General features: G+C 43.2%; 1 protein-coding gene and 1 long non-coding RNA gene across 3 annotated transcripts in view; both read left to right on the top strand.

Moving 5' to 3' along the window:
* Positions 1-390: 390 nt before the first annotated feature.
* On the top strand, positions 391-3,492 carry LOC121673062. The gene is made up of 2 exons (XR_006019128.1): positions 391-800; positions 2,982-3,492. It is a non-coding gene; the product is annotated as an uncharacterized LOC121673062 (long non-coding RNA).
* A 5,451-nt stretch (positions 3,493-8,943) lies between these two features.
* Positions 8,944-25,124, top strand: part of LOC121673061 (doublesex- and mab-3-related transcription factor 1-like) — a 57,800-nt gene continuing 41,619 nt past the window's right edge. The window contains exons 1-2 of one of the 2 annotated variants that reach the window (XM_042046099.1): positions 8,944-9,385; positions 12,514-12,697. In XM_042046099.1, the coding sequence (XP_041902033.1) occupies positions 9,101-9,385; positions 12,514-12,697 (469 nt within the window). In that variant the 5' untranslated portion in view covers positions 8,944-9,100. The remainder of the gene's footprint in view (positions 9,386-12,513; positions 12,698-25,124) is intronic. The other variant, XM_042046100.1, reaches the window with a different exon arrangement.

Raw genomic sequence — 25,124 nt, 5'->3', positions numbered from 1 at the left:
AACAGCTCCTACTTTAACAATACCATGATTGTAACCAAGGGACTATTCTTTCCGAAAAAAAAAAAAAAAAAAGGAAAAAAACTCAGGTACATGAGTGTATCTATGTGTAATTTTCACATTGTTCCTCAAGTTTGTTTTGAAAAAAGACAGGAGGGATCTCACTACAGTGTTGGGGTCCCTCCCCTGCCGTGTAGCCCTGGGAGAGGGGCCCTGAGGGCACAGACACGGGGTTTCCCTGCCCCTGCTCAGCCTCGTTCCCATTGGTTGGTTTGTGTTCCCTGCGCGGGCAGAAGGACCCTTGGTCCCGTGACTGGAACAGTTCCTCGGCAGGGCTCCGGCCATGCGGCTGGAGAAATAAACATCTCTGAAACAGCTATCAAGAATCTGTCTGTCCATATATATTTCCTTTCCACGGGACTCCTGGTTTGGTATATGCGTGTTGCAGTATCCCCACTGCAACACTACAGCACATAAGAATAAACAGCTACTCAAAGTTGGTTAAAGCATGTATTCTTCACCCAGAGGACCAAATCATCGGCAAGCTGATGGGCCATAAAGCAAAGTGAGTATCCAGGCAGGTATTTAAGGTATGTATCATTCAGACAGTAGAACACAGTGAGTCCTGCAAAGAGGAATTATGGGCTATTATGTTTATAATAGAGACTCGGGCAATACTAGAGGTGTACCCTACTTACCTTAGGTGCCTAATGAACAATCTTCTTAGATGTCATTATTGTGAATTCACAGAAGCTGCCTTCCAGTGGAAAGGCAATCTCCATGCCTTGGTTTCTTGAAATCAGGTACGAGAAAAGAATGACTTAAACAACCATGCAGAGAAGATAACTCTTTGTTCTCAACCTCATAATGTGCTATCTGTTACAATTTCAAACTCTGAGGATATTTTAAAATATTTTACTCAGACAATGTGAATATTTTCATGCACTTAGCTGGGATGGCTAACAACTTTATTCTGGCATCTGCAAATGCCCTGTTTGCATATAAATGACAAAAATTTAAGATGGCTAATTAGTTTTTATACAGTGTTTCCATCACCTTTCAAGGTATCTCAGTGTCTCGACAAAGCCAGCCTAATTAAAATTAATAGCTTAACACTTGAACTCATTTGTAACAGTGTGTCATCTTCCTTACCAGCTTCTCACCAATAGTATCAGAGGAACTCAATAACTGTTAATTACCAAATGTGCATATATGATGTACAGAGATCATCAACCCCAACACTGCTGACAGAAACACAAGTGATAGAAGAAAACTGTTGCCTAAGGAAGCCAACTAAGCGCTCTGATTATCTTGATAGCACTAAGTAAAGCTTTACTTGATAGGCATAGATTTCCTGGGACCCAGATCTCCCAGGTCCCTTCTTTAGACTGGATTCCTAGCATGGAGGTGGGATGACAACACAAACCCTTGAAGATGGAAAGACCCAATTCACTGTCCATAGCATTTAGGGACCACCTCTGAACTGCCCAGTTGCTCTAGGAGCTCTGGGGCATGGAGGCTGGAATGGGAGAGGCTGCAGGGGAAGAGAGGCCGGCTGACAGCAAAGAAGAAAGCCTCTTTCCCATGCTAGGAAATGCAAAAGGTCAGCAGCTCACATCAAGTCATTTCACAGCATGACTGATTAAGTAACAGTCATTTGACTTTGATTAAAATATTTGGAAGAGCTCAGCTGTTTCTGGAGGCAATTCTGATACCCCTGCCCCACCCAGTGGATCTGAAAGGCTTCCCACAGGAAATGGGAAGAAATGGGGGAAGAGCAGCACAACACTTTGCTCTCAAGCATGTGTGCTACACTCACTGATTTTAATGGGAAGTCTCACAGAATACTCCCCTGAGAGCAGTAAATTATGTGAAAAATATATTTATTTAGGCTTAAGGAAAAAAGATGAAAATAAATCAGAAGGAGATATTGTAACAATAACCTTGCTTCTATTCAGCATCAGAATTATGTGCAACAAATAATAATACACAAATAAAAAAACTGGATGGATAGTAAATTGACATAGCAAAACCTACCCCTTCTGTTACCTCAGCTGTAAACGTCCTTCAGAACCACAGAGTTTCAGCAGCTGTAAGTTTCTGAAGATCAAGAATGCAAAATAATAAAAACTTGCACCATTTAGAGAAGGCATAGGTAATAAAGCAAGTGCTTTATAATTTGAAATGATCTATTTCTTCCTTTAAATCCCAATTGGTTTGCTCAGTGAAGTGGAAATTTAACTGTATCTATTAAAACATTAAAGACCATAAATAAAAAACTAGCAATTAATTGTGTTGCCTATTTTTAAGATGCTGGAGCTTAGTTTTTCATACTCTGGCAGTCTATCAAACTCAGCTCCATTACAGATGTCTTAGAGCTGAATTGATGATGATATTCAAGACTAAGGGCATTCTCTTCAGTAGTCCTACCCTGATGAAGGAGCTCAAATGTATAGCTTATGCGACTCTATCATTCTTACTGTGTGAATTAGGAATGTTAGAAATGTCAGCTTAATGAGTCATGCAAGAATCTTCAATGTTCTAAGTCACTGGATCCAATTAATTTTCAAGTGTGCCTAAAATGAACAATGAATACTGAGAAGAAGCAGTTCAGTGGTTTTCTCCACACTTGCTTTTTAACTTCTATTTTATACGTTGGGCCTAATAATGCTTTCAAATAGCTATCCAAGTCAATTATTAACCATGACTGAAATTTTCAAGTGGCTGACAGGGTGTTTTCTTCAGCCTTTATGTCTGCAATGAAATTATTCCAATTTGCATGAACAAACGAGGAAACGAAGAATGTAGGTTTTAGTGTAAAAAAACGCTATTTTTTTGTTAGTAGTAAAATTAGTCAGGGTGGAAATATGATAAACATATGCATTTTTTAAGTATCTCCATTCTATTTGCTTCATTGAACTTGAAAACTGCTTTGGTTTTGTATTATATTTGGCATAATGTAACAAAGTGAATTTTGTTTCCAGTTAATCCTGTTTTTATTGAGCAGTGTGGGACAATCTCATTCGCTGGACTTGTTGTGGTGGTCAAGGCCACCACAGAAGTGACCAAGGAGCCACCAGACCGAAGAACAGTGGAAGTCTGCTGGTGGGCAGGTACCAATGTACAGAAGTGCCACAGTAGTCACAGCGAGTTCCCACAGTCCTTCGTCGTGATATGTAGATTACTCCCAGTTAGTTGGCCCATTGGCCTACCGCCCCCTTTCTTCCCTATAAGTCTTAGTTCCAGAATGTTCTCCCCTCCTCAACACCCCATTGGTTGTTGTATCCCAACTCCTCCCTCCATGTTTCCCCGTCGGTTTGTGTACCCTGGCCCCCCCTATGCTGCTCCCCTCCGCTCTTTCTCCATTGGTCCCTGGCCCTCTCTCTGCCCCTTCTCCTCCCCATACTTAATTCCTGGACGCTGTGATATCCCGGCTCTTTGCCCCTGGATCCCTTAATGTATGGAATAAACTCTGTCCGTGGAACTCCACACAAAGAGCCCCTCCAGCCTCTTTGTTCTCGGCGTGGTTCACCAAAGTGCTTGTGTGTGTATGTGCTTACCCACCCCGGGTGTTGCGTGAGTGTGCGAGAGCTGTCTACACTCTGCCCAGGCAGACTCTCATAGGATGCTCTGGGAACAGTCGTGATGTTGCGGTGGTCAAGGCCAGCGCAGAAGTGGCCACGGAGGCACTTTTGTACATTAGTACCTGCCTACCAGCAGACCTCTGCTGTTCTTGGGCCTGGTGGCTCCTTGGTCACTTCTGTGGTGGCCTTGACCACCACAACATCTTCCCCCTCTTTACTGGAAGAGAAATCTCTTCCCATAGCCCTTAATAAAACTTTCTTAAGGCAACTAAAAAGAAACAAAGCCAGAAAAATAATTAAAATCATTCCCAGAATCGTTTTAACAATAGACGCTACCCAGCTTGATATGGACTCACAGCCATGAAGGGGAAGAGCCATTTGTTGTAACAGGTAGGCTTTTCTTTATTTTTACATAAATAATTTTTACCATAACCCTGACATTTGGACCATTAAACTCTAGATTCTCATTAATGTGTATCTTGCAAACAAACGTGTCTGCTTAGGCACCCATCACTTTTCTCAGTTGTGGCTCATCTGAAGTTACTGATGTGAAGGCTCTCTTGCCCCATACTTATTGGAAGAATACCAATAAGCAGAGTGTGAATAAACACGCTGCTTCAGTGGCCATTAAGGCCTGCTATGGCAGGCCTGTTCTCCAACTTGGGATACGCATGATGCTGTTCCCTGCCCCCTGCCAACATTCCTTCTTGCACCCTTTGGAGAAGGGTCCCCTGACACCTTATCTTCCCAGTGAGTATGGATTTGTACCAAGAGAAAAGAACATGAACTGAGGTGCTGAAGAGTGTACACAATCCCATCTTGCTACAAACAGTGGTCTTTGTAAGCAGAGCAGCTTTTGGGGCTGATGCAGGAAGACAGCCCTGAGCTTACTTGGCAAGCTGTGGACCACCCCAAGGAGTCTCCTCACTCTCACTGAGGAAAGGCGGCAGCACTATACATTGCTTTAGCTGTTCACTCAGTGAGAGTGGAGCCCGGGGCACCAGAGGGGAAAAAAAAAAAAAAAAAAGATGGAGTTTGAGGAGAAGAGAACCTAGTAGCACACTGAAACCTTATCCCTAAATGCCCATGCCACAGAAACATTTTTGGAGCAAGGAAGGCTGAGGCACTTAAAAATCTTAAGTCTGAATTAAAGATTCAGCTTGACTGAAATGACTTTAAGCAAAAGCCATCAGTGGTTTATCAGACTTCACTGATCTGGAGTAATGCTCCTGGTGCCAGTACTCTATCTATCATCACAGAGAAGTGTCTGAGAGAACAGCTGTAAGGGTGACTATAAAATCTAGTAAATACTGAGAATTGCAAGGCAAGGTTTGGGTTCAGATATCTGCCCAGTAAGAAACCCTTTCCTTTTGTTGTGGTGCAGGCAGTTTGAGATCTGCAGGTAGTATAACCTGAAAACAGAAAATGCTAGAAACATAAATATAGAGGTGGGGGGAAAAACAACCCCAAAACCTATATGCTTCCAGAAAGCATGGATAAAATCCTCTGCTTGAAATACAAAACTTTGCCTGGGGGATGAAGTTTTAAGAGCCAAGTGACAAAACTTCAGCTTCCCTGTAAGTTAAAGGAGGATTAAAATAAGGAATGAATGAAAGAGAACTGCACATGTGTACAAATGAAAAGTAAAAAAATAAATAAAAAATGCATGGCTTATTTATGCCACCTACTGGATTTTTCCTGAAGTATCTTTTCAAGTGTTTTAGTTGTGACGATGTCTGTCGCTCCAGCGAATACACTTGCATGGGAGACTACTGGCACAAGTAAACCAGCTGAAAACTAGCCGATGACCCACGTGAGTAAACGCATGTGCAGACTGACATAGCTGGAGGAGCAGAAACGAGGGTACCTCTACACCTGTTTATTCTGTTAAGCAGATGGCTGTAGGGCAGCCAAAACACCCAAAGCTGCAGGCAAACACTAAAGTTCAACACTGAGGAGCTTCCCAGTTCCTATCAGTGTCTCAGGGAATGTGCTGGCATGGTTTCCCTTCTTTGCTTGACTCCCTCTGATATTTTGTTCAAAACGTCCAGAGTGTTTATGGACACATAGATGTTTTCAAACAATGCAGACTGGCAGTGTGCATGCTTTATCTTCTATCCCTCACCACTCCTGCAGCTGAGGCTCTTTTGGGAATCCACAACCAGCCCTGGGGATACAGTCTATAAAATGATCTCTCAGAGTCAAAAATATCTCACAAACCCTCTGATTTGACCCACTGACAGGAAAAAGAAAAATTAAACAGAATCAGGTCTAGCAGTTCTCTAAAATGAAATGCACTCAACCTCACTGATTTCTGTGAAACTGAAGATCGTCACTTCCCAGGCAACAGCATTAGAATTAAATCCTTTTTAATTTGTAATCTCCCCACTGAATTGCTGACTCATACGAAATGTGGTGGTGGGATCACGTCTTGCCCACATTTGTCCCTCAAAATTATAATCTTGTTAGCAAATAAAATATTTTTGCAAGGTTCAAGAGATCAGCTAAAGACATGAATCAGCAAAGGACAGATCATCACTAACAGATGCTGTATTGGACTTTAAAGAAAAAGTTAAAGCTAAAGGACAACTATCAGATATCTATTAAGACCAAAAAAAAAAAAAAAAAAAGAAAAGCAAAAATGTCTTTTGATTCTTCTTATTGTTGTTTCATCAGAAATATTAATTACAGTTATTTCCAAAGGTGACAGCAAACTGCAGTAATTTTAAGTCACTGACATAATCACTGGACAGACTCAAACCAGAGATACCCAGACGTACATTAAATGAATGACTAAATTTCCTGAAGACTTGCAGTGAGGTTATTGTGATTCGTCTTAGGACTAACAGCAGTTATTGTGGTTAGTCTTAGGACTAACAGCAGTTTATGACCATCTCCTATTACTTCATGACTCCACAGATGACAAATCCAGCAATGTGTTGTCAACTGTCAAATACCCATTAAAAAAATGGAGAAAAACATTGCACTCTAAACCCATACTCAAAGTGTGACTTGAGCTAGCAAAACTAAAGCAATTCATTATTAAATGATCAATCGTGTACTTGTATTCATGAGGCATCTATCTATTTTGGTGGTATTCATCCAGAACACAAAACACCAAACAGGTACTAACAACATTAATATTTTCTTCTGTACAGTAGGTTCTGTGCCATTATGGATAATACAGATCTGTGCAGTTGGCCTGAAAAGCAGGAGTAGAAAATACTAGTTACGTGACAGAGTGATGAATTAATGTTCTTGGAACTGTTGCATTTTTTGCATCCTGTAATTCATCTTTGAGGTAGGCTGTCCCACTTAAGTTTCTAGTGAAAAGTCATATATAAACACCTGGTGACTGCTATTATTTATCCTTTGTCTGTCTTTGTCTGCTTTATGTACTCTCCTTCTCTTACCTTTTCTCCTTTTCCACCCCTGCTGTCATTTCTGATTTTCTTCTCCTACCTCTGTTGGGTTTATTTTGTTTTGCCTTTCTTGGTCTTTTGATTTAGCCTCCTTTCATCCACTTTTTAATTTGCATTTTCAATTGACTTTAAGATAATTTGTAGGGGAGAACCTGAAAACATTCCTCTGTGTGTGTTCCACCGTGCACTGAACTTCACAAACTGGATATTCAAGGCTTGCTCCTAGACAAAGTTTTGGAAACCGATCAATGCCCATATGACTTGAGAAGATCTCAACTGGTTTCATTCAGGGAGGAGTTTTATGTTTTGATATGTGAAGCTAAGTATGCCTACATTGTTCACCTCCCTTAAACATTAGTGATATGTGCCACTACATGTAAAGGCAAATCCCAATTTTGTTCCTCTAAACATTGTGTTCATATTCTCCTATCTTGTGGGGAAAATGTGCAGTTACTGACATCAGAAATGTCAATCCCAGCAAAGTGATGCAAGGGAAAAGTTTCAGTTTCTGCAAGTTGAATGATGGTCATACCAAGCCCACACAGCTTGTGCTCAGCCTTCACTTGTGGACTGTCTGACTGCTTGCGACTGGGGCTTAACAGGAGGGTTTGAATGAGGTCTCTCTGGAGGATGGAAAGTGCCATAAATGTCTCCATTGTTGTACCATGAAGGAAAAAGTTCTTTAAATGTCATTTATTAAAAGCTAATGCAAAGCATCAAGCGGCAAGGATCTGGGGCTTTCTTCAGGCTGAGAGATAGGCACTCACTGTTTCCAGCATGGAGGCTCAGTCTGAGCAGAATTAGCTTGGAGTTAGCTGATCACAAAGTGAGAGATGCCTTTCTTGGCTTCTTCTAGCAGAAATAAATTTCTACCTACTGTAACTTACTGCCATCTGATATGCTGAGTCATGAAGCTGGGGTTATAGAAATCTTTATGCAATCTTTATAAATCAGCCTCACATAATCTCAGATGCTTTCTGCTTCATCTCTGTTGAGTCACTCATTTGACAGTTGTCATTCATCTTAGATTGAGATGTAATTTAATAGTTTCATTTCAGCATGAAGATAGCGTCATTTAAAGTTGAACCCAGAAAGATTTAAAGGTGTAACAGAGGAAATATTAATACTGTAAATAATATCTGTAGAGCTGCATGCATGTATAAATCACAGTGCCAAGTTGGAAGGGCGGCCTATGTAAAGAAGAGAAAAGCATCTTCGCTTGTCTTCCCCTGCAGAGTTCAGCCGCTCTGCCACCCACACCAGCTCCAGAGGTGATGGCTACCGTGTTAGCACCATACTCTCACTCACCCCGATACCTGCTGGAATCACGTGCCCACACAGATATTGATCAAGGTGTCTTTATACACATTGCGGGATACAACTGCGAGGTAACCCGTAAAGGGAGGATGCAGTCCAGCAAGACGCCAGCAGCCTCACAACAAAGAGCAGCTGAGCTGTGGCAACTTGGGTGTTTTATTCGGGTGTCACACCTCTCCCTGGGCTAGGCCATGTTGGTCGCCTGCCCAAACCTGACCTGCCCAACCCGAGGGACCACTGGGCTTAAGCACGGCCTCTCTGTATCGATTCCGCCTTGCTGTCTCAGACCTCGTCCGGCATCACCACCATGGACACGGCCTGCGCTGGCCGCTGCGGGGCAAGGAGGGTGCGCAGAGGCCGCAGGGCGGCCGCGGAGCGCCCCCGACGGGGGCCTGGGCATTCTGTCGTGCGGGACCTGCCGGGCAGCGCGGCTGAGCCGAGCCCCGCAGCACCTCTGCCACCCCCGGCCCTGCACCCACCGCCCCGCCGTGCATCCGACTGCGACCGGCCTGGACGGCGCCCGCCTTTGCCGCCACAGGCCGGCCTGGTGGGGGAGGGAGGAGCGCGGAGGGAAGGGTGGCCGCTCCCTCGGGATAGCAACAAGTAATTTCGCGGCCGCACCGACCCCCCAGGAGCAGAGGTGGGGGAGGCGCGGCAGGAGGGGCGCCTCCTGCCTGGTGCTGCCCGCCAAAACGCGCGCGGTGGTGGGACGGGACGGGACAGGAGAGGGGAGGACAGCACCGCGCGGACCGCTCTGCCGGCTGTCCCCCGCCTGCCGCGATGCCCGGTGACACCCCGGCCTTCAGTAAGCCCCCGGACGTCGCGGGCCCGGGCGACAAGGCGAGCAGCTTCGGGAAGGCGGCGGCCCCCATGGCAGCCGGCCTGGCCGACAGGGGCAGCGCTGCAGCGGGGAGGAAGCGGCCGCGACTGCCCAAGTGTGCCCGCTGCCGCAACCACGGCTACTCCTCGCCGCTGAAGGGACACAAGCGCTTCTGCATGTGGCGGGACTGCCAGTGCAACAAGTGCAGCCTGATCGCCGAGCGGCAGCGCGTCATGGCAGCGCAGGTGAGCTGTGCCCGTAGCGGGATGGGCTGTCCTCCGGCGCGCTGCCGGCAGCGGGGTGTGTGTGTGCTCCGTGCCCAGGGTTTGTCGTGCCCGTCGGGGCCAAGCGGCCGCGCCGAGATGCGGTGCGCAGCGCTGCGAGACCTCAGCCGCGGGTTAGCCTCGCCGTGGACTGGAGTCAAGAGTTACACCGCCGCGTTCCTATGTTAGTGAGACTTCTCGCTGTATTTGTTTTAAGTTATTTAATTTTTTTTTTTCCATAAAAAAGGGGAGATGCCCCAAAGGCGCGGAGGATTGCAGTCGGGGCGAGCGGCAGCGGTGAGCGGTTAGCTGCGCATCCCGGCCGAGCGCCGCTCCCCCGAGCCGGGTACATCCCAGCCCTGTGGACAGTTCCACAGGGTGTGGGCGGCTGTAGAACCTGCATGGAGCGGGACCTAAACTGCCGTCAGTGGTCGTTTTCCAGCTTGCTTTTAACTAGAAAATGAATAATCTAGCCGGCTAATTGCTTGAATATTTTGCGCCGGTGTTTTCAGATTCGGTGTAATTGCATTTCCTGATGATGGTGGCTTCAGTTGAGCGCATTTCTAACTTTTTAATGTTTGGGGGTTTTTTTAACAGCGTTGTTCCAAATTTTGTATATAGCAGCTCTTCAGTTAGCTGTGTAGGTGTGTCATTTTAAATCTAAACGAGGGCTCAGTGTTCTGAGGGCTAAGAAAACGAACGGTATCCACGGTAGGAGTAACTTTTTCTTTGGGTAGTCTCGCTGAAGTCACACCTCCGGAGGTGTTAGTGCAGGGCTATGTTAGCCCTTGCGAGCTTCATCTTGCAGACTTCATTAAGAGGAGTCCTGGGCGTGTAATGGCCGCTGGAGTAGTTGAGCTCAGCGAGGGGCATTGTACACCCTCCTTGGTGCAAACGATCCCCTGCGGGCAAATTATTGACAAGGTGTTGGGGCCGCTGTTGCGAGGGAAGGCAGTGCTTACACCCCGCACCCGTCTGTTTGCAACTGGTGTGTGCTCAGAGCTTCGTGACCGCGCATAAAATGTGTGTCGGGCTGACAGGTTTTAGAAACCTAAGCGGCCCTGGATTAAATCCTTCCCCGCTTTTTGATTCTGTTATTCAGTGCAGTTATATAAAAAGTCCTCAGAACTCAGTGGTAGTACGTTTTCGTTCATTTAAACAATTCCTCCTTGTTGGTGGTATGGCAGTCCAGAAATTGTTGTTATGCCCAAGTTACATGCGCTTTCTCTGCCTGCTGTGAACCATGGGATAATAAACGTGGATCCCTTCGCTGTCTGCCTCGGGGAAGGGAGCGGGAAGTGCAGTGTTCTCCGTGCAAGCATCCCCTTCAACAGAGACTCTTTTTGCTTCTCAGCTGCTTCTGTCAGGCACTGGGTGCCTCCTGCTAGCAGGCTCTGGTGATGGCCCTCCTGGGGGTATTCTCTTCCCTGCCTAGTATTTGAAAGTAGCTTTGAAAGCCTCCCTAGCTAAACCTTATCTGTGTAGGAGTTACACATTGAAAGTCTGTCTTTCCCCCTTTTGATATATTTCTGCAATGAGTCCTTTGATGCTGGTGGAATTTTACAGGTCAAGGTTATTGGCTTGTGAAGTCAAAGTTTCAGTGGTGTTCGTAAGTCTGCACCTTCTGTTTGGGATGCCTCTTATTGCAAAGGCTAGTACTAATTTCTGTTAACAGAATTATACATCTGTATTAGGAAAAAGTGTGGCTGTTGAACATGAAAATGTAGGGACGTCTTGTCCAAGATACCCAGGAGAATTTCCATCAAGAAAAGCTCATGATCCCAGTCTGTAATCTGGAACAGATTTCCAAGGTTCAGGTAAAGATGCAAATCAGTCACCTGACAAGTAGCACAGGGTAGGTAGCTGTAGCAGTGTCATATTTATCTCCTAGACACATGGCATGGGTGGACAGATGGGTTATATTGATCTACTGGTTCAGGTGAGGCAGAAGGGGCTGTCTGTAAGCAGTGAATATGGTTTGTTTGCACCCACATCCAGACTGTGTAGTGCCTATGGGCTTGGCCACGACCAGCTAGGCTTTGGAACGTTGTCAGTGTTGGGAAAGAAATGGGAAGCTCCAGCTTCTCCAGACCTGCCCCAGCTGTGTGCAGTAGTGATGCTGTCTGAGGTGCTTGCAGGATGACACCTTACATTTGCCGTGCTTCTTCCATAATGGTTCTCTGTGTACAGGGTACTGTATGCTGAAATTTCCTTGAAGAGGAAATTTCTAGCAAAGAGCCAGCAAGGAACCTAGCAGGCCTGGATAGAGCAGAAGATTGCAGATGCAAGCCCTCATGAAGAGCTGCTTTATATTGATAAGAGGCACAGCAGAACCCTGCAAGCAGACTAACTTCTCAGCCTCAGCAGCTGTGTATCAGCAGAGAAGAGGGTAGTGACTACACTTTCTGCAGTGTGTTTGTCCCAGGAGCAGCTGTGTTGGGGAAGTGTAGTCAGCTGTAATATGTCTTTGTTTGGCCTTGGTGGAGGAAGACATGTATGTCACCAGCATTTCATAGGCTTGTTCATATGTGCTTGAACACCAAAAGGGGTTGGTTTTTAATATCTTTGTGTGCTTCTGTACCCACTGGCTGGATTGTGGGAAGGGCCTAGAGAGTAAGCCATAGGGGGAGTGGCTGAGGGAGCTGGAGTTGTTTAGCTTGAAGAAAAGGGGGCTCAGGAGGGACCTTCTGCAATTGCCTGAAAGGAGGTTGTAGCAAGGCAAGGGTCTGCCTCTTTTTCCAGGCAACCAGTAGTGACAGGACAAGAGGAAATGGTGTCAAGCTGGGCCAGGGGAGGTTCAGGTTGACATCAGGAAGAATAGAAAGGATTGTCAAGTGCTGAAATGGGCCGCCCAGGGAAGTACTGGAGTAACCATCCCTGGAAGTGCCAGTGGACCTGGCAGTTAGTGCTGTAGTTTAGTTGACGTGGTGGTGTTTGGTTGGAGACTGGACTCAGTGGTCTTGGAGGTCTTTTCCAACCTTAGTAATTCTATGATCAACACTACTCAGAGTAGAAAGAGTGAAAAACCAGCTTTGAATCTGTCATTGTTGCGAGTATAAATTGTGCTCAAAACCACAGAGCATGCACTATGTCTTGTCTTTTGTTCCCAGGTTGCACTAAGAAGACAGCAAGCTCAGGAAGAGGAACTTGGAATCAGCCGCCCAGTGCCCCTGCCCAGTGTCCCGGAGACATTTGTTAAGAAGAACAGTGGTGGCAGCTCTTGCCTGTTGCTGGAAAGCAGCAGCCCAATGCACTCAGCAAGCACAGCCGTGACATCAGCTAGTACACCATCAGGTGAAGTGCTGGGAGAGCGGTGCTCGTGGCTGGGGGCAATGGCCAGCACTGCCTATGCCTGCTGTTGGCACCTGTTCACCTCTTTGCAGTGACAGGGTTGTGGAGAATCCTCTCCCCAATACCAGCGTATGCTTTTGGTACAACTAGCAAAAGGGAAGGATCCAGTATCGGTCTTTAATATTTTAATTGATTGTTTTTACTTGAAAATCAAAATTTCTTTTACACAGACTGGTGCTGTAATAAAATTCAATAGGGTGTGTGACTGCAATTAGAGAATTATGGGAAGCTTTTGTCCTTTGTCCCAAAACATAACTCCTGCCACAGTCATGGTAAGTGTGTTTTGGCTGGCTGTGTAGCAAGAGTTTTCAGGGCAGCAGAGATCTGCCAACCTTACATGACTTGATGTGGTGGCACATTGGTTCTGTGTGGCACGGTGTGATGAACTACCAAAGACTGACAACAGTCCTTCTCTTTTACTACAACTTACTCTACTGCATTTGACACTTGTAAAACAAAACCCCAAAACAACAACAACGACAAACAATATTTGTAGATTCAGTGAAAGCATGGCTAAGCACAGATGGGATTTGAAGGTGCTGTGCAAGTGAAGACTCTAGGCAAAATGGTTTTTTCCATGCAAATTGCTTTTTCCCTTTTCTAACTGTGCCTGACAGGCACAGTGATTGAACATATATAAGAAAGAAGAAAGGAGCTGGTGTAATTGATTTCTTGTGTATAGACAGAAAAAAAGCAAACAAATATAGATAAAAGGAAATTTCGTACATTTTTAATCATCTGTAAACATCAGTAATACAGGTCAATATACTTGGCAGATAGAAAGATGATTCTAAAGTGGGCAATGCCTTGCATAGTAATAAAAGGACAGTGCATGAGTATGTCTGTCAAGTGACGTTATTCTGTTTTGCAGGCCATTAAAAGTATGTCAGATGGATTTGTTGGATCTAGTGCAGACAGGCAGTTTCAGACCATTGTAGAGGAATTTTGCTGGGAAGGTTTTAAAAGAACTGCTTAATAAAGCAATAAATAGCTTTTTATTAGCTTTTTTGTTTTCATTATGTTAGTGTCACCTTTGAATTGATGCAGTTACTCCTTTCATATTTGCATTATTGCATGCTTTCTCTGTAGACATGGAAAAAGCTGGCTAAAGATTAAAGTAGTATATTCAGTAATGTGTAGAGATTGTGTGTAACTCAGGAGGACAAGAAGATCCTTGCTTATACAGGAAGGCCAAAGAATGAAATAATTTTACTGTTGACAAAACTGGCATAACCTTTGATCTTAATGTTTTTTAAATGACAGTATTTAATTTATTAACCCCATTTTAATAATTGCTAATTAATTGAATTAAATTATGGTCTTTTAATTAAAAACATTGACCAAACAAGCTTAAGGTAATTCACATGCTTGAATAAGGACTTGAAAACATAAAATGCCTAATTTTAAAATAATTTGAATTGTTTGACTATTTTTGGTCAGAGCAGTCATTTTTCTTACAATGGATTTTGAGCAATTTAAATACATTGTTTCTTAAGCATTTTACTAAATAACTAACTGTTATCATTTGTGTCCAAATAAATAACTGATTGTGAATGACAACATTTGAAATACAGCTTCATCTCCAGAAAGAAGATGTGATTCTAGTCAAGAATCAAGACAGGGTCAACCTTGTTCACCAGAAATGGAAACATCTGCAAATGAATAGGAAATCAGGTTCATAGTTTTGCTTTTAGGCACCTAAGTAGCAACAGACATTTGTGCTTAGCTCAGAGGTGACTACACTGTATAAGTAAAGTTACGTCCCTAATAATTTTGCTAGGTTCATCTGTGAAAGTAATGTAAGTACTTCTGGGTTTTGATTTGATAGCAGTGATTGCATGCTGACTGAAGCTGGAGAAGGTGCTCTGCGTTTATCCAGACCTGTAGGATAGCTTTATCAGGTGTCTGACTACAGGCTTTGGTGAGGAATACAGCCTAAATAACCTTAGGCTTTTCTTTTTAGCATATAAAGACCTTTTTTTTCAGATGAGAAATTGCCAAGTGACATTAAGTTCTGGCTTCATGTGTTGGGTTGTTTGAGGACCAGGTACTTGATGGACTCTTGTATTGCTGTTTTTTGATTTTGTTGGTACCCTAAACTGCAAGCAAAATGGAGACCCCATCAGAGCAAGTGTCATTGTCTCAGGTTGGTAGGCTGAGGTGCTGATTTTTCAAGAATTTTCAGTAATTATTAGAGCGAGCAGAGAAAGTGAAACGCTTCATGTCAGGGGGGAGTCAGCAGTTCCCTGCAAGCCCCAGGGGAAGCGGTGGCTCCTGGGATTGCAGCGTGTCCTGTGTGACTCACATTAGGTTGGGCAAGAGGTGATTTTGACAGTGGTAATTCTGTTCCTCCTCTAAGGTTTTTGGCTTATGAGAGCAGTTCTTCTTCTGGACTCTCATCACACGGAGCATTGTTTGCCAGCAGAGGAGTAATGTGTGAAGGAGTCACACAAATCAGACATAGTGCCAGAGAGAGAGTCATTGCTTGCTGTAACCATTTTATTAGCAGATCAGAAATAGTAGGATACCTGGAGACCAGGGGCAGTTTTTCAGATCCCATTGTGACATGCTGTTTTTAAAAAGGGGAAAAATGAATTATCACAGTTATAGCATAGGTGTTTGGACATTAACCATGTCAAGCATGTTTACTTTGGATGGAGTGTGCGTTCCCACTCAAAAGCAAACTGGGAATTTGCAGGGTAGTTGGAAGGGAGCAGACCATGGTCTCAGGGCATTAGTAGAGTGTCTTACAGACAGAATTTGTTCTTTCTGTGCATTTCCCCTTAAAAAGTTGTAGGTTGCTGAAAGGAAAGGCCATTTAATTGTACGGAGCAGCAGAAGTCATTATCCCAGGGCATTTGATGTAATTGCCCTTCCTTCAGCAGGATAGTTATATCTTGTTAGGTTAACAGATATGCAAAATTTAGGAAAGACTATGGTGGAACCTGTAGAATGTGCTTTTCAGACATGCTCATTTTATAACACCTGTGTTCTTCACTGGTCTGTGTCAGTTCGGAGCCTCTGCCATTTTAATATTTAGAAGTCACCAGGGGGCAGAGAGGGGAGGCAAATGTGGTCATTAAACATCTTAGTTTATCAAAAAAAAAGAAAGAAATCTGCTCACACTGAAGGAAGGAGAATGCATTTCACCTTTTCTTTGTTATATTGGTCATCGTCACGGACTATGGGTCATGTTTGGCATTTGGCCAGTGGAGTGGCTGCAACATATGTCACCAGATGACTGGAAGGTGTGGGAAAGCACCCCTTCTTTCTGCTGCTCTGCACTGCTGTTGGCCCAATTTAGAAGCATCCAATATAGATGAGATTACTGTGTGATGCAAAATGCCAGCTCCTGCGCCTATGCTCTGTTGTGGATGTTTCCCTGTTGTCTTTGCAATGACAGCAGTGTTCAGGTGCCTTCCTAGTATCACTGGTTGACAAGTTACATTTATTACATTTGACAGAAACAAAATAGTATTCTTTTTTTCTCTAAGTAGGTGCTGCCTTCACTTTGAAACTCTTTGACAAGTAGAAGGGATTTTATTTGCTCTTTTATCTGCTCTTTATCTTTTATCTTTATAGTGAGGTCAGCAGTAATACAATGCCTAATGTATGATGGTACTGAGATCCCTTTGAATTTGCAGTGCTCTAGTTGTCTGCAAAAACTCTACCATGCCTTCTTTACTCTTCCTTTACTTTCTTGGTCACTGTGTTGTGATTTCAAAAATTGATGCCATGATTTTGTGGCTGTTGTGCTGCATAGGTGATGAGTTGAAAAAAAATAGTTGTTATAATTGAAATATACTGTAGCCTGGTTAAAAAAAGTGAGAAATTTTCTTTTTGAAAGAAAGGTCTTTAAAAGTATTTATAGCATAGTGTCATGTGCTGTCAGAATTTCAGTTTCATCCAAAAAGCCTCATTTTAGTCAACTGATCATGAGAAAGCTGCCATGGCCATTTCACTGTGAGAGTGCTTAGGGGTTGAAACAGGTTATCCAGAGAGATTCTGGGGTTTCCATGCTTGGGGGGGCTCAAACCTTGACTGGATGATGTATAAGCAACATGATCCAATTGGGAAGCTGGCTCTGGTTTGAGTAAAGTTTGGGCCAGCTGGTCTGCAGAGATCATTTCCAAACTAGACTGTTGTGTGAATCTCTGAAATTCCTCCTTGCTTGTGTTGACATTAAGCCAATATACTGAAATTTGAAGTTCAGCCAGCCTCAATACTGATAAGCATTTGCAAGCCTGTGAAAGAATTTCCAACCCTTTTGACCTACTCAATGGTAGATTTTTTTTTTATGGAGAACATAGTGGGGAATATCAGGAGGTGGAGGGGATTGATAGGTCAGGTGGCAGCAGCCTCAGCAAGGCTGAGCAGTAAGAAGGTGGCAGTAGCTGCTTTGCCTGCCTGGGCCAGGACTAACATGATGGCTGCATGCCGTCAGAGATCTTGGTGGGTCTGCAGTGGTTACCGTCCTCCTGCTCTTTGCTTTTCTCTTGGTCTCCTCACTACTTTCTAAGGATGATGTTCTCCTGCTGCACCCATGGCTGCTTCTTTAGCAGTTTTAGTTTCTTGCTGCCTCCTGGTTCTGCCACCTCCTTCCATTGCTTCCTGGTGCTTTTCCCTGGCTTCTCCCACAGTCAGCAAATCTCTGCTCAAAAGTAAGGAGTTTAGTTAAACATGACCTCTCTTTACTGGATTGTAACAGCTAACAGAGAAGTTTTGTGTCCTTCACCTGTGAATAACTAATCCATCATCATCTGGTTTTCTCCAGTTCATTGCAGTTAAGATAAGACGAAAAGAATCACGTTTGCATGTATCTCTTTTAAGAGTTTGTGGACTGTCTTACCTCTCTTGGATTGACATGATTCCCACAGCGCAAGTTAGACTTTGTCTTGGGAAACAGTTGCTGGAAGTGGTCTTCTGCCTGTATAGTAGTTTTCTTAGTTACTAAATCTCTTTCAAGCTGGACTAAGTAAATATTACGGGAGCTTTCAGCAATCTTTCCTTGATTTAGGATAAAACTTACCCTTAATAGGATTTTTAAATTCCTGACTGATAGAAGTATGCAATGAGCAAAGCACTCCACAGTGTGGTGGCTGTGGCTTTGTAATTTTCAATTCCTATTAAAATAACATGTTTTCCTCAGAGCTGTGTAAAAAGGAGTTGTTTCTGAAGCAAGAAGGGGTGGGCATTTCAGCTTCTCTCTACTGCTTTGGGTTCACTATACTTGGGGAAACGGTAGAGGAGTTCTGAGCATCTCATTATAAAAGGACATAGATAAATCTGAAAGGATAGAGGGAAGGGTGACAAAAATGATGTATTGCTTGTAGAAAAGGAGACTAAGGGTGGATATAAACAGTCTATAAATATTTGAGGGGTAATAATATGGAGGAGGGGGAGGGATTATTTACAGTGCTTGAGACAGCATAACAAGGAGCAACGGCTTGAAACTAAAAAAGGCAAAATTAAATTAGACACTAGACACTTTTTTCCTAACTAGAAGTGCAATTAGCAGTGGAGTGACCTACATAAGGACAAGGGGGTAAGTGAAGCATAATCGGGAGAGGTGTTTAAGAGTGTGTTAGATTATGATCTCAAGTGATTAATACGGGGTAAACTCTGATCAATGTGCAGGTTAAAGTAGATGACGGAAATCTCCTGCAGCTTTGTCATCTCCTATATGATTCATTGCCTCCAGCCATTGTTCAACTGTGTTAAATAAATCATAACGTTACAGGGTTCTGCATCCCTGATTAGATGTTTCCAGTTAATTCTCCAGTTCTCCTGCAAAGCTTGCACTTTCCCTGCTCCTCTTTTCAAGCAGTATTCATTATTGCAGCTTTGCACGCACAGATGAGTGTGTGTAGGTGCCTGTGTTTTAACTGAGCTAATGTTTGAGGTGCTGTATCTATTCATTCAATGAGGCACAGACTCTTGTCAAAGGAGTGGTATTTCCATCATACTGGTGAAACAGGGTAGAACTAGTGTCAGTTCTCAAAGTCTATGAATTAAGAACTTTTGTTATTCCTGTCAGGCTTTCAGTCCTGTGTGATGCTTCACTGGAAGTGTAAAAACAAATAGAACTGTAAACAGATTTGGAAAACCCTTGAGGAGATTGCTTTTCCTTTTCTATGCAAGTGGTACTCCAAACCTTGTCCAGGACTGTCTTCACCAGAGGCAGGGGCTGGGGAGAGCTTTCTGCAGGGGAGCAGTGGTGACAGGGATGATCATGACCTACCCAGACTCCCTTACTTTGAGAGAAAAAGGCTGCTCAGCCCTGAGATGGAGGTAAAACACAGGAAGCTCAGCAGTTAACTTCTATCCTTCTTCCACATAGCAGAAGAGAAACTTTTCCCCAAAAGGATTTGGAGTAGACTTTTTTTTAGGTTTATTTTTTATTTATTTTCAAAAATACCTCACCATAGGGCTTTATGTGTTTTCAGCATCTTGCTGTCCAACTTTTCTCACACCACACGAGGCTTCCAGATACAGTTCTATGGTTAGAGCACGATAGCTGCTAAGCGGTGTTCAGACAGACATTGCCATGTACACTGTCCTAGCACCAGATTCTTTTCCCACCTAAAGTAACAGGGTTGGTCAGCGCATCCTATTGTTCTTTGTACCTTGGAATCTCTTTTTCTGTCACACTGGCATTTGCATATGTACATTCAGATTTAGAGAGTTATCTGTGCCAGCTTGTGCTTTCCATTTATTATTATGAACACTGTGATAAGGAGTGGAGCAGGAGCAGAAAATGTACTAGGAGTTTCTAAGAATTTACTATCCATGGGCACATTAGTACACTATCTTCAGCTAACCTCTTGTTCCTTTCTGTGTCCTTGAAACAGTTATTATAACTTCTCTGAATGTGTGGGGCTCTTTGTTTCAAAGAAAAGATATAAGTCAGGAGTGAAGGAGTACTGCACGCTTCCCTAACTGAACACTGATTTGATTTCTTGCTTCTCCTTTTGTTTCACATGCTTTCTTGTACCTTGAAGACTGCTCTCATTCGCTTAATTTATCAGCTAACTTCCTATTTCAGCCTGTTCACCCATTTTCCATTTACAGTAGGTTTGTCACTTAATAACGTGGGAACTAAGATGCAGTTTTGAAGGTTTCTTTTGTAGGAATGCTTTTTCATATGCTTCTGTTTCCTCTGTTTTATTGAACTTTACTAAATTTTCTTCTGAGTTTGAGTACCTGCTAGTCTTAATTAGGGTTGTAAACAGCTCCTTTACTTAAGTAACTAACACTGTTCATGCACATCTGTCCTGTGTTTTCTTGAAGAGCTTGCCCAGAGTCAGTTAAATACTGAGCTTGACTTCCTTTTCAGTGAAACTGGATATCTGATTTTTTTTGTTTGTTTGTGTGTTTTAATTCCTGTCTCCAGTCTTTATTCCTACTGTTTTATTGCTTGCAGAATAAGCCACTCTTTGGTGATTTGGATGTCTGTAGTAATGGGCACAAGTGAATCTCAGCAGCTGCTAAGCAGCTGTAGTTCAAGTCATTGTGCATTTCTGTCAGTTATGCGTGAACAACATTCATTGGTGATCCTTTTGCATTTGCACTGAAGCAGATTTTCTGGGTGCAAATGTTGCATCCATGCAACACTGGCAGTCATGTACATCTGTGTGATTCTTGCTCACTTGCTCAGGCCTGCTGGGTGTCTGCAGTGTTTTTTCACTGTTCCTGATAATAGTTTTTGCATCACATATCAGGTAGAGTTAAAAAGCCCTCCTGTTATTTCTGTTTAGTCTGTTGTAGAAACTTTTGGGTTTCTGTCATCATAATAGCTTATAACCAAGCACAGGCTCCAGCTAATTCCAACCATCGTCCTACTCCCTTTATTATTTTTAGTGTGAGCCATAGTGATTTTATCCTATTCATATTTCCTCCAAGGTCTCCTATCTCAGACACTTGTAAAGCTTTCCCTCCCTTCTCATGTTTTCTTTGATCTCTTGTTAATGACTTAAATCCCTTTAGATTTAATCCACACCGAGTTTCTATCTCCTCTGAATTTGCTTCTTTGCCCCTGCAGGTGTCTGGGCTGTTTTTCATCACTGTCCAGAAATCTGGTTTTCTTTCCTAATTTCCTGTAATTTTTAATTTCTTCCTCTGTTTTTTAAAATTGCATTGATTTTTATTTTTGTCTCCGTTACTCACTTCAGTAGCATGTTGGATGTCTGAACACAAAGAGTTAAATATTTGTAAATTTCCTTCTCAAATCGAGTATCTCAAGGTGAATAATATGTATACATAGATATGCACACACAGTAGTCATACTCCCAGCTTTTATACTGAGGATTGAAAGTGGTCCTCGTTTCTCATGCTTTTAATTTTCTGAAGCACTGATTTTATTGGTCCTGATCCCATTAGCTGTCACACATGCTAATAACTTCAGATATGTAAATAATCCTGGTGTCTCAGTTCAGTGTGGACAAACATATGCTGGAGCATTAAAATAGTGCCCAGCACCTTCACAGTTGAAGCCATATTCAAAAGATTTTGAACATATTTTCTTTTCTGAAGCCATTCATATTTTTTCCGCTAAAGATTTGAATAAGATCACTATAGCTGTGCTATAGTGACCAAAAGTGCAAGAAAAGAAAAAACAAGCATTGCCCCCCAGCTCACATAAAAGGGTCGACTGCACTGCTGTAGTCAGTGACAGAGACATTGAAAGGCAAATTTGCTGCTGTAGATACCGTATTGAAGGCCTGGAGCTTAAATTAATTGTGGAAATAAAATACTGTTTTCTGTAGGTTTTTATTTCTACTGCCATATTAGGAGGATTATTAAGTTGCATGCTAAATGTTTGCAGCAGATCATTTTTATTAAGTGTACACTAAATGTGAACAAAATGTGCCTTCTCCAGTTCTACTGAAATCAGAGGTATTTCAGCTTCTCTTAGCTGGATCTGGACTGGGTCTCTGTGTAGGACTGAGAAACTTACTATGCCAAGCTGCAATCTTCTAGATGAAATTGCTCTCTCCTTGTTTTTTTTCTTCTTTGCACAAATCACATTTTTTAAAAAAATACAGGTTTGTGTGAAGATTAAAATTAACCAAAAGTCTTGAAATTGAGAGGGTTTTTGAATTGTGTTAGAAGCACACACCCCACGTTAACAATAATTTCACACATTATAGAATAATTTTACATACAGAAGATAGGAAGAAATGCTCAATAATTTTTTTCCAGTCCTTGCTTTGAAAAAAGACAGATAGTATTATTGCTGTATATGGGATGGTGACATTCCAGTTCCAAAAGGAGCTGAAATCAGCAGGACTGGACAACTCATATGCAGTATTAGGAAGAAAAAAGAAAAAAACCCAACAACTTGGCTGAGGATATGGGAAGTCTCCCTCCAACATACTCAAGAACTGTCTGGATACAATCCTGTAAAATGTTTTGTAGGATGACCCTGCTTGAGTGGGGTGGGTGGACCAGATGACCCACTGCTGTCCCTTCCAACCTGACCTACTCTGTGATTTCCAGTTAAGTCTTTTAACATTGGGGAAATTCCTAAATCTTGAAAGAAAGCTGATGTCATGCCTGTGTTTCAAGAAAAGTGAGTGTGGTAGGGTAGCTGGCTGCAAATCCATCAGTCTGATACCAGTTTTTTTTAAATAGTGGAACAATCCACAGCAAAATGAAATATGAAAGAAGGGGAGAAATGCAGCTGTTAAATGATGTTCACACAACATGAATTAACAGAAGTTTATGGGTAAAGATTCTGTCAAGTTGGTAGTCTTTTGTCGTTACAGAACTCTTTGGTGAAGTGACATACTGATGGAGTCACAAATCCTGCAAGGCATTTGATTTTTGTATCCCCTGGCATCTTGATTAGGAACCTGAACTGACAGAAAATCAGTATTGCATGTGTTACGTGGTTTTAAGGAGAATGACCCTATTTGTTTGTAGGTCTGAGTGGGGAATCTTAACACAATAGTGTTTCTAGAGGCATCTCACAGGAACCTGCTCTTTTCTGTTATCAGCCCATTGGTATCTTGGAAGGAGATCTGCCATCATCACAGGTTGTATTGGTAGGCGATGGAAAGGTGCACGTACTGGCAAACACTGCAGAAGACAAAAGTGCAGTGCAAGAAGGCTTGGTTAGATGACTGGTCACATGCAAGCAAAAGCCATTTTAACCCATACCAGAAGTGAAAAATTGAGAAGTCTATCCCCAAGAAACATGGTCACTGCACAGCTGGTGATACTGGGGGGTACTGTGCTGAATGTTAGTGGTTCCTGGTGAAAGAGGATGAGCAAAAACTGGCACAGTCCTTCTAGGCAGGTATGTGATGGTGGAAAGCTGGTGAGATGGTCATGGAGCTATTGCTAGTGGGACTCCTTCCCTGGGAGCATGGTACATACCAGAAAGTGGGCTCAAAATGAGTATTGGAAGGAAGGGCGTCACTGAACCAGAACCATGGAAAGCTGGGAGAGGGGACAAGGGAAGTACATCTGTTTCCCTGTTGGTACTGTTCCCTAGATTTCTCTTTGTAACTAGTGGTGGGGATGTAGCGATGGTCTGGACCCACACACCTGGACTTGAACTTGGAAGAGCTCAGGCAGGAGACAAAGGAATGATTAAAAGACGAGAGAACATGTACTGGAGTGAAAGTCAGCAGTTTATGTTACATTTTAGTGATCCCCTTAGATAATCTTTATTTAATCTCCAGTATGATTGTTCTGATTGTTTATGCCTTTGCTAGACTATGCCAGCTCCAGTTGAAATTTTCTGTGTTGTTTCATGGGGTAGGTTTGGTGTTGTGAACAGCAGCAGCATTGGGAATGCAAAATCCTATGAATTCAGCATAAGGCTCAAGCAAGACTATAGGAAATAACCTTAATTATGAGGTCTCCCAACTTTCCCCTGACATGTGTTATCCCTGTTGCATAACAGTTACGCCTCTTTCTGGCAAGTTTTGTTCTTGTTAAAATCTGTTGTCCTGCTTAGAACTGGTTTAGCCCTTCAGAAGTCGAACTGAGGAGATGCCATTTTGCTCAAAGACCACTCTGGAGTTACTCCTAGAGGGGAGGAACGAATAATACCCATTCCTTCCAAGTGAAATTGATTCTTCCAATCAAGTAACTCTTGAGAAGCATGAGAGCACAGATGTTGATGTCTTGGCAGATACAGCAATTTCCTGCCAGATCACATGCCCTGTGCCCGCAGACATTGCTGCCATCATGCCAGCTCCTCACTGGTAATGCTGGCTGAACTCAACAGCACAGCAGCTGCACTAGCAAGTAATTCTTCAGGACACCCATGCACCCATGCAGCAGTTGTCAGACACACTGCAGGAAAGCTGCAGTGACTGGTTGTTTTGTCTTGCTGTGGTGGGAGGAGGGATGGTAGGAGGGATGGTAGGACTTGGCAGGTGATAAGGCATGGCTGTGATAAAGAGGTGAAATAGATTGGTGCTTGCACACTTCAGTTCCAAGGAAGAGGCCAGAGGCCTGCAAGAGGCTCAGAATTACTAGACCACACACTTTGGGGTTTGTTTGTTTGCTTGTTTAAGTGTGTATTCCTGCTTTGGGAAGAATGATGTATATTTCTGGTTAGGTTTGGAGAGGTACTGTGGTATCAGTAAGGTGTTTTGGCTGTGCTATATACTCCTAACCTGGAGACATAGCTGCTGTTAGCCCACACGCCTGATATGGCTGGTACTTGATATTTTCCATCTCTCTCTCTAATAGATGTTAGAGCACAACTGCATACCCAGGGCTGTCCAGGAAGGTAATCTGAGCAAGAAGGAAAAAGAACCACCGGATTTCATGTTGGAAGAGGGCCATAAAACTGGCAGTTGATGGAGAGAGGAGAAGACACAGTTTCTGAAAAGCTTTCTGGTCAAAACAATTGGGAGGGCTTTAGATGTGGCTTTGCATAGGTGAATGAGAGTAAAAGAGCCCTGTCAGAAACCAGGTTCCAGGAGGGGTATAAGCATAGTCTCCCCTCCTGCTCTGTGGACACTGCTTGTCACCAGATTTGTCTCAAGACCCTGTACTGCATTAACCAGAGCTGTGAATGGGGGGTGGGGTGGCTTGTGTTCTGCATAATGAAAGAGCAGTAGAATGGCCTTCGATGTGAAAGAGCAGGGATCAGCAGGTTACAAAGCTATGAAAACAAGATGAAATAGACTCTGGAGGAAGAGGAGAAGGAGAAACGGTGGAATTGGAGAGGAGGCAGCTGGGATCTTCTTCAGAGCTTGATGTTCAAGTTTAGCTGCTTGTTGCTGTCATGCTCCTTAAATTCTCATTGAGAGACTCCAGCCTTTTCCCATTCCCTTCCTTCTCTTACTGAAGGGGTTTCCTTTACTTTCCTTATTTTATCTAAAACAGGGAGTGGGAATAGGGAAGG

Source organism: Corvus kubaryi, unplaced genomic scaffold (genome assembly GCF_017639235.1).
Source record: "Corvus kubaryi isolate FWS band 111438036 unplaced genomic scaffold, C.kubaryi_AGA036_p1.0 65149, whole genome shotgun sequence".
NCBI lineage: Eukaryota > Metazoa > Chordata > Aves > Passeriformes > Corvidae > Corvus > Corvus kubaryi.
This window is presented reverse-complemented; position numbering and strand designations above follow the sequence as displayed.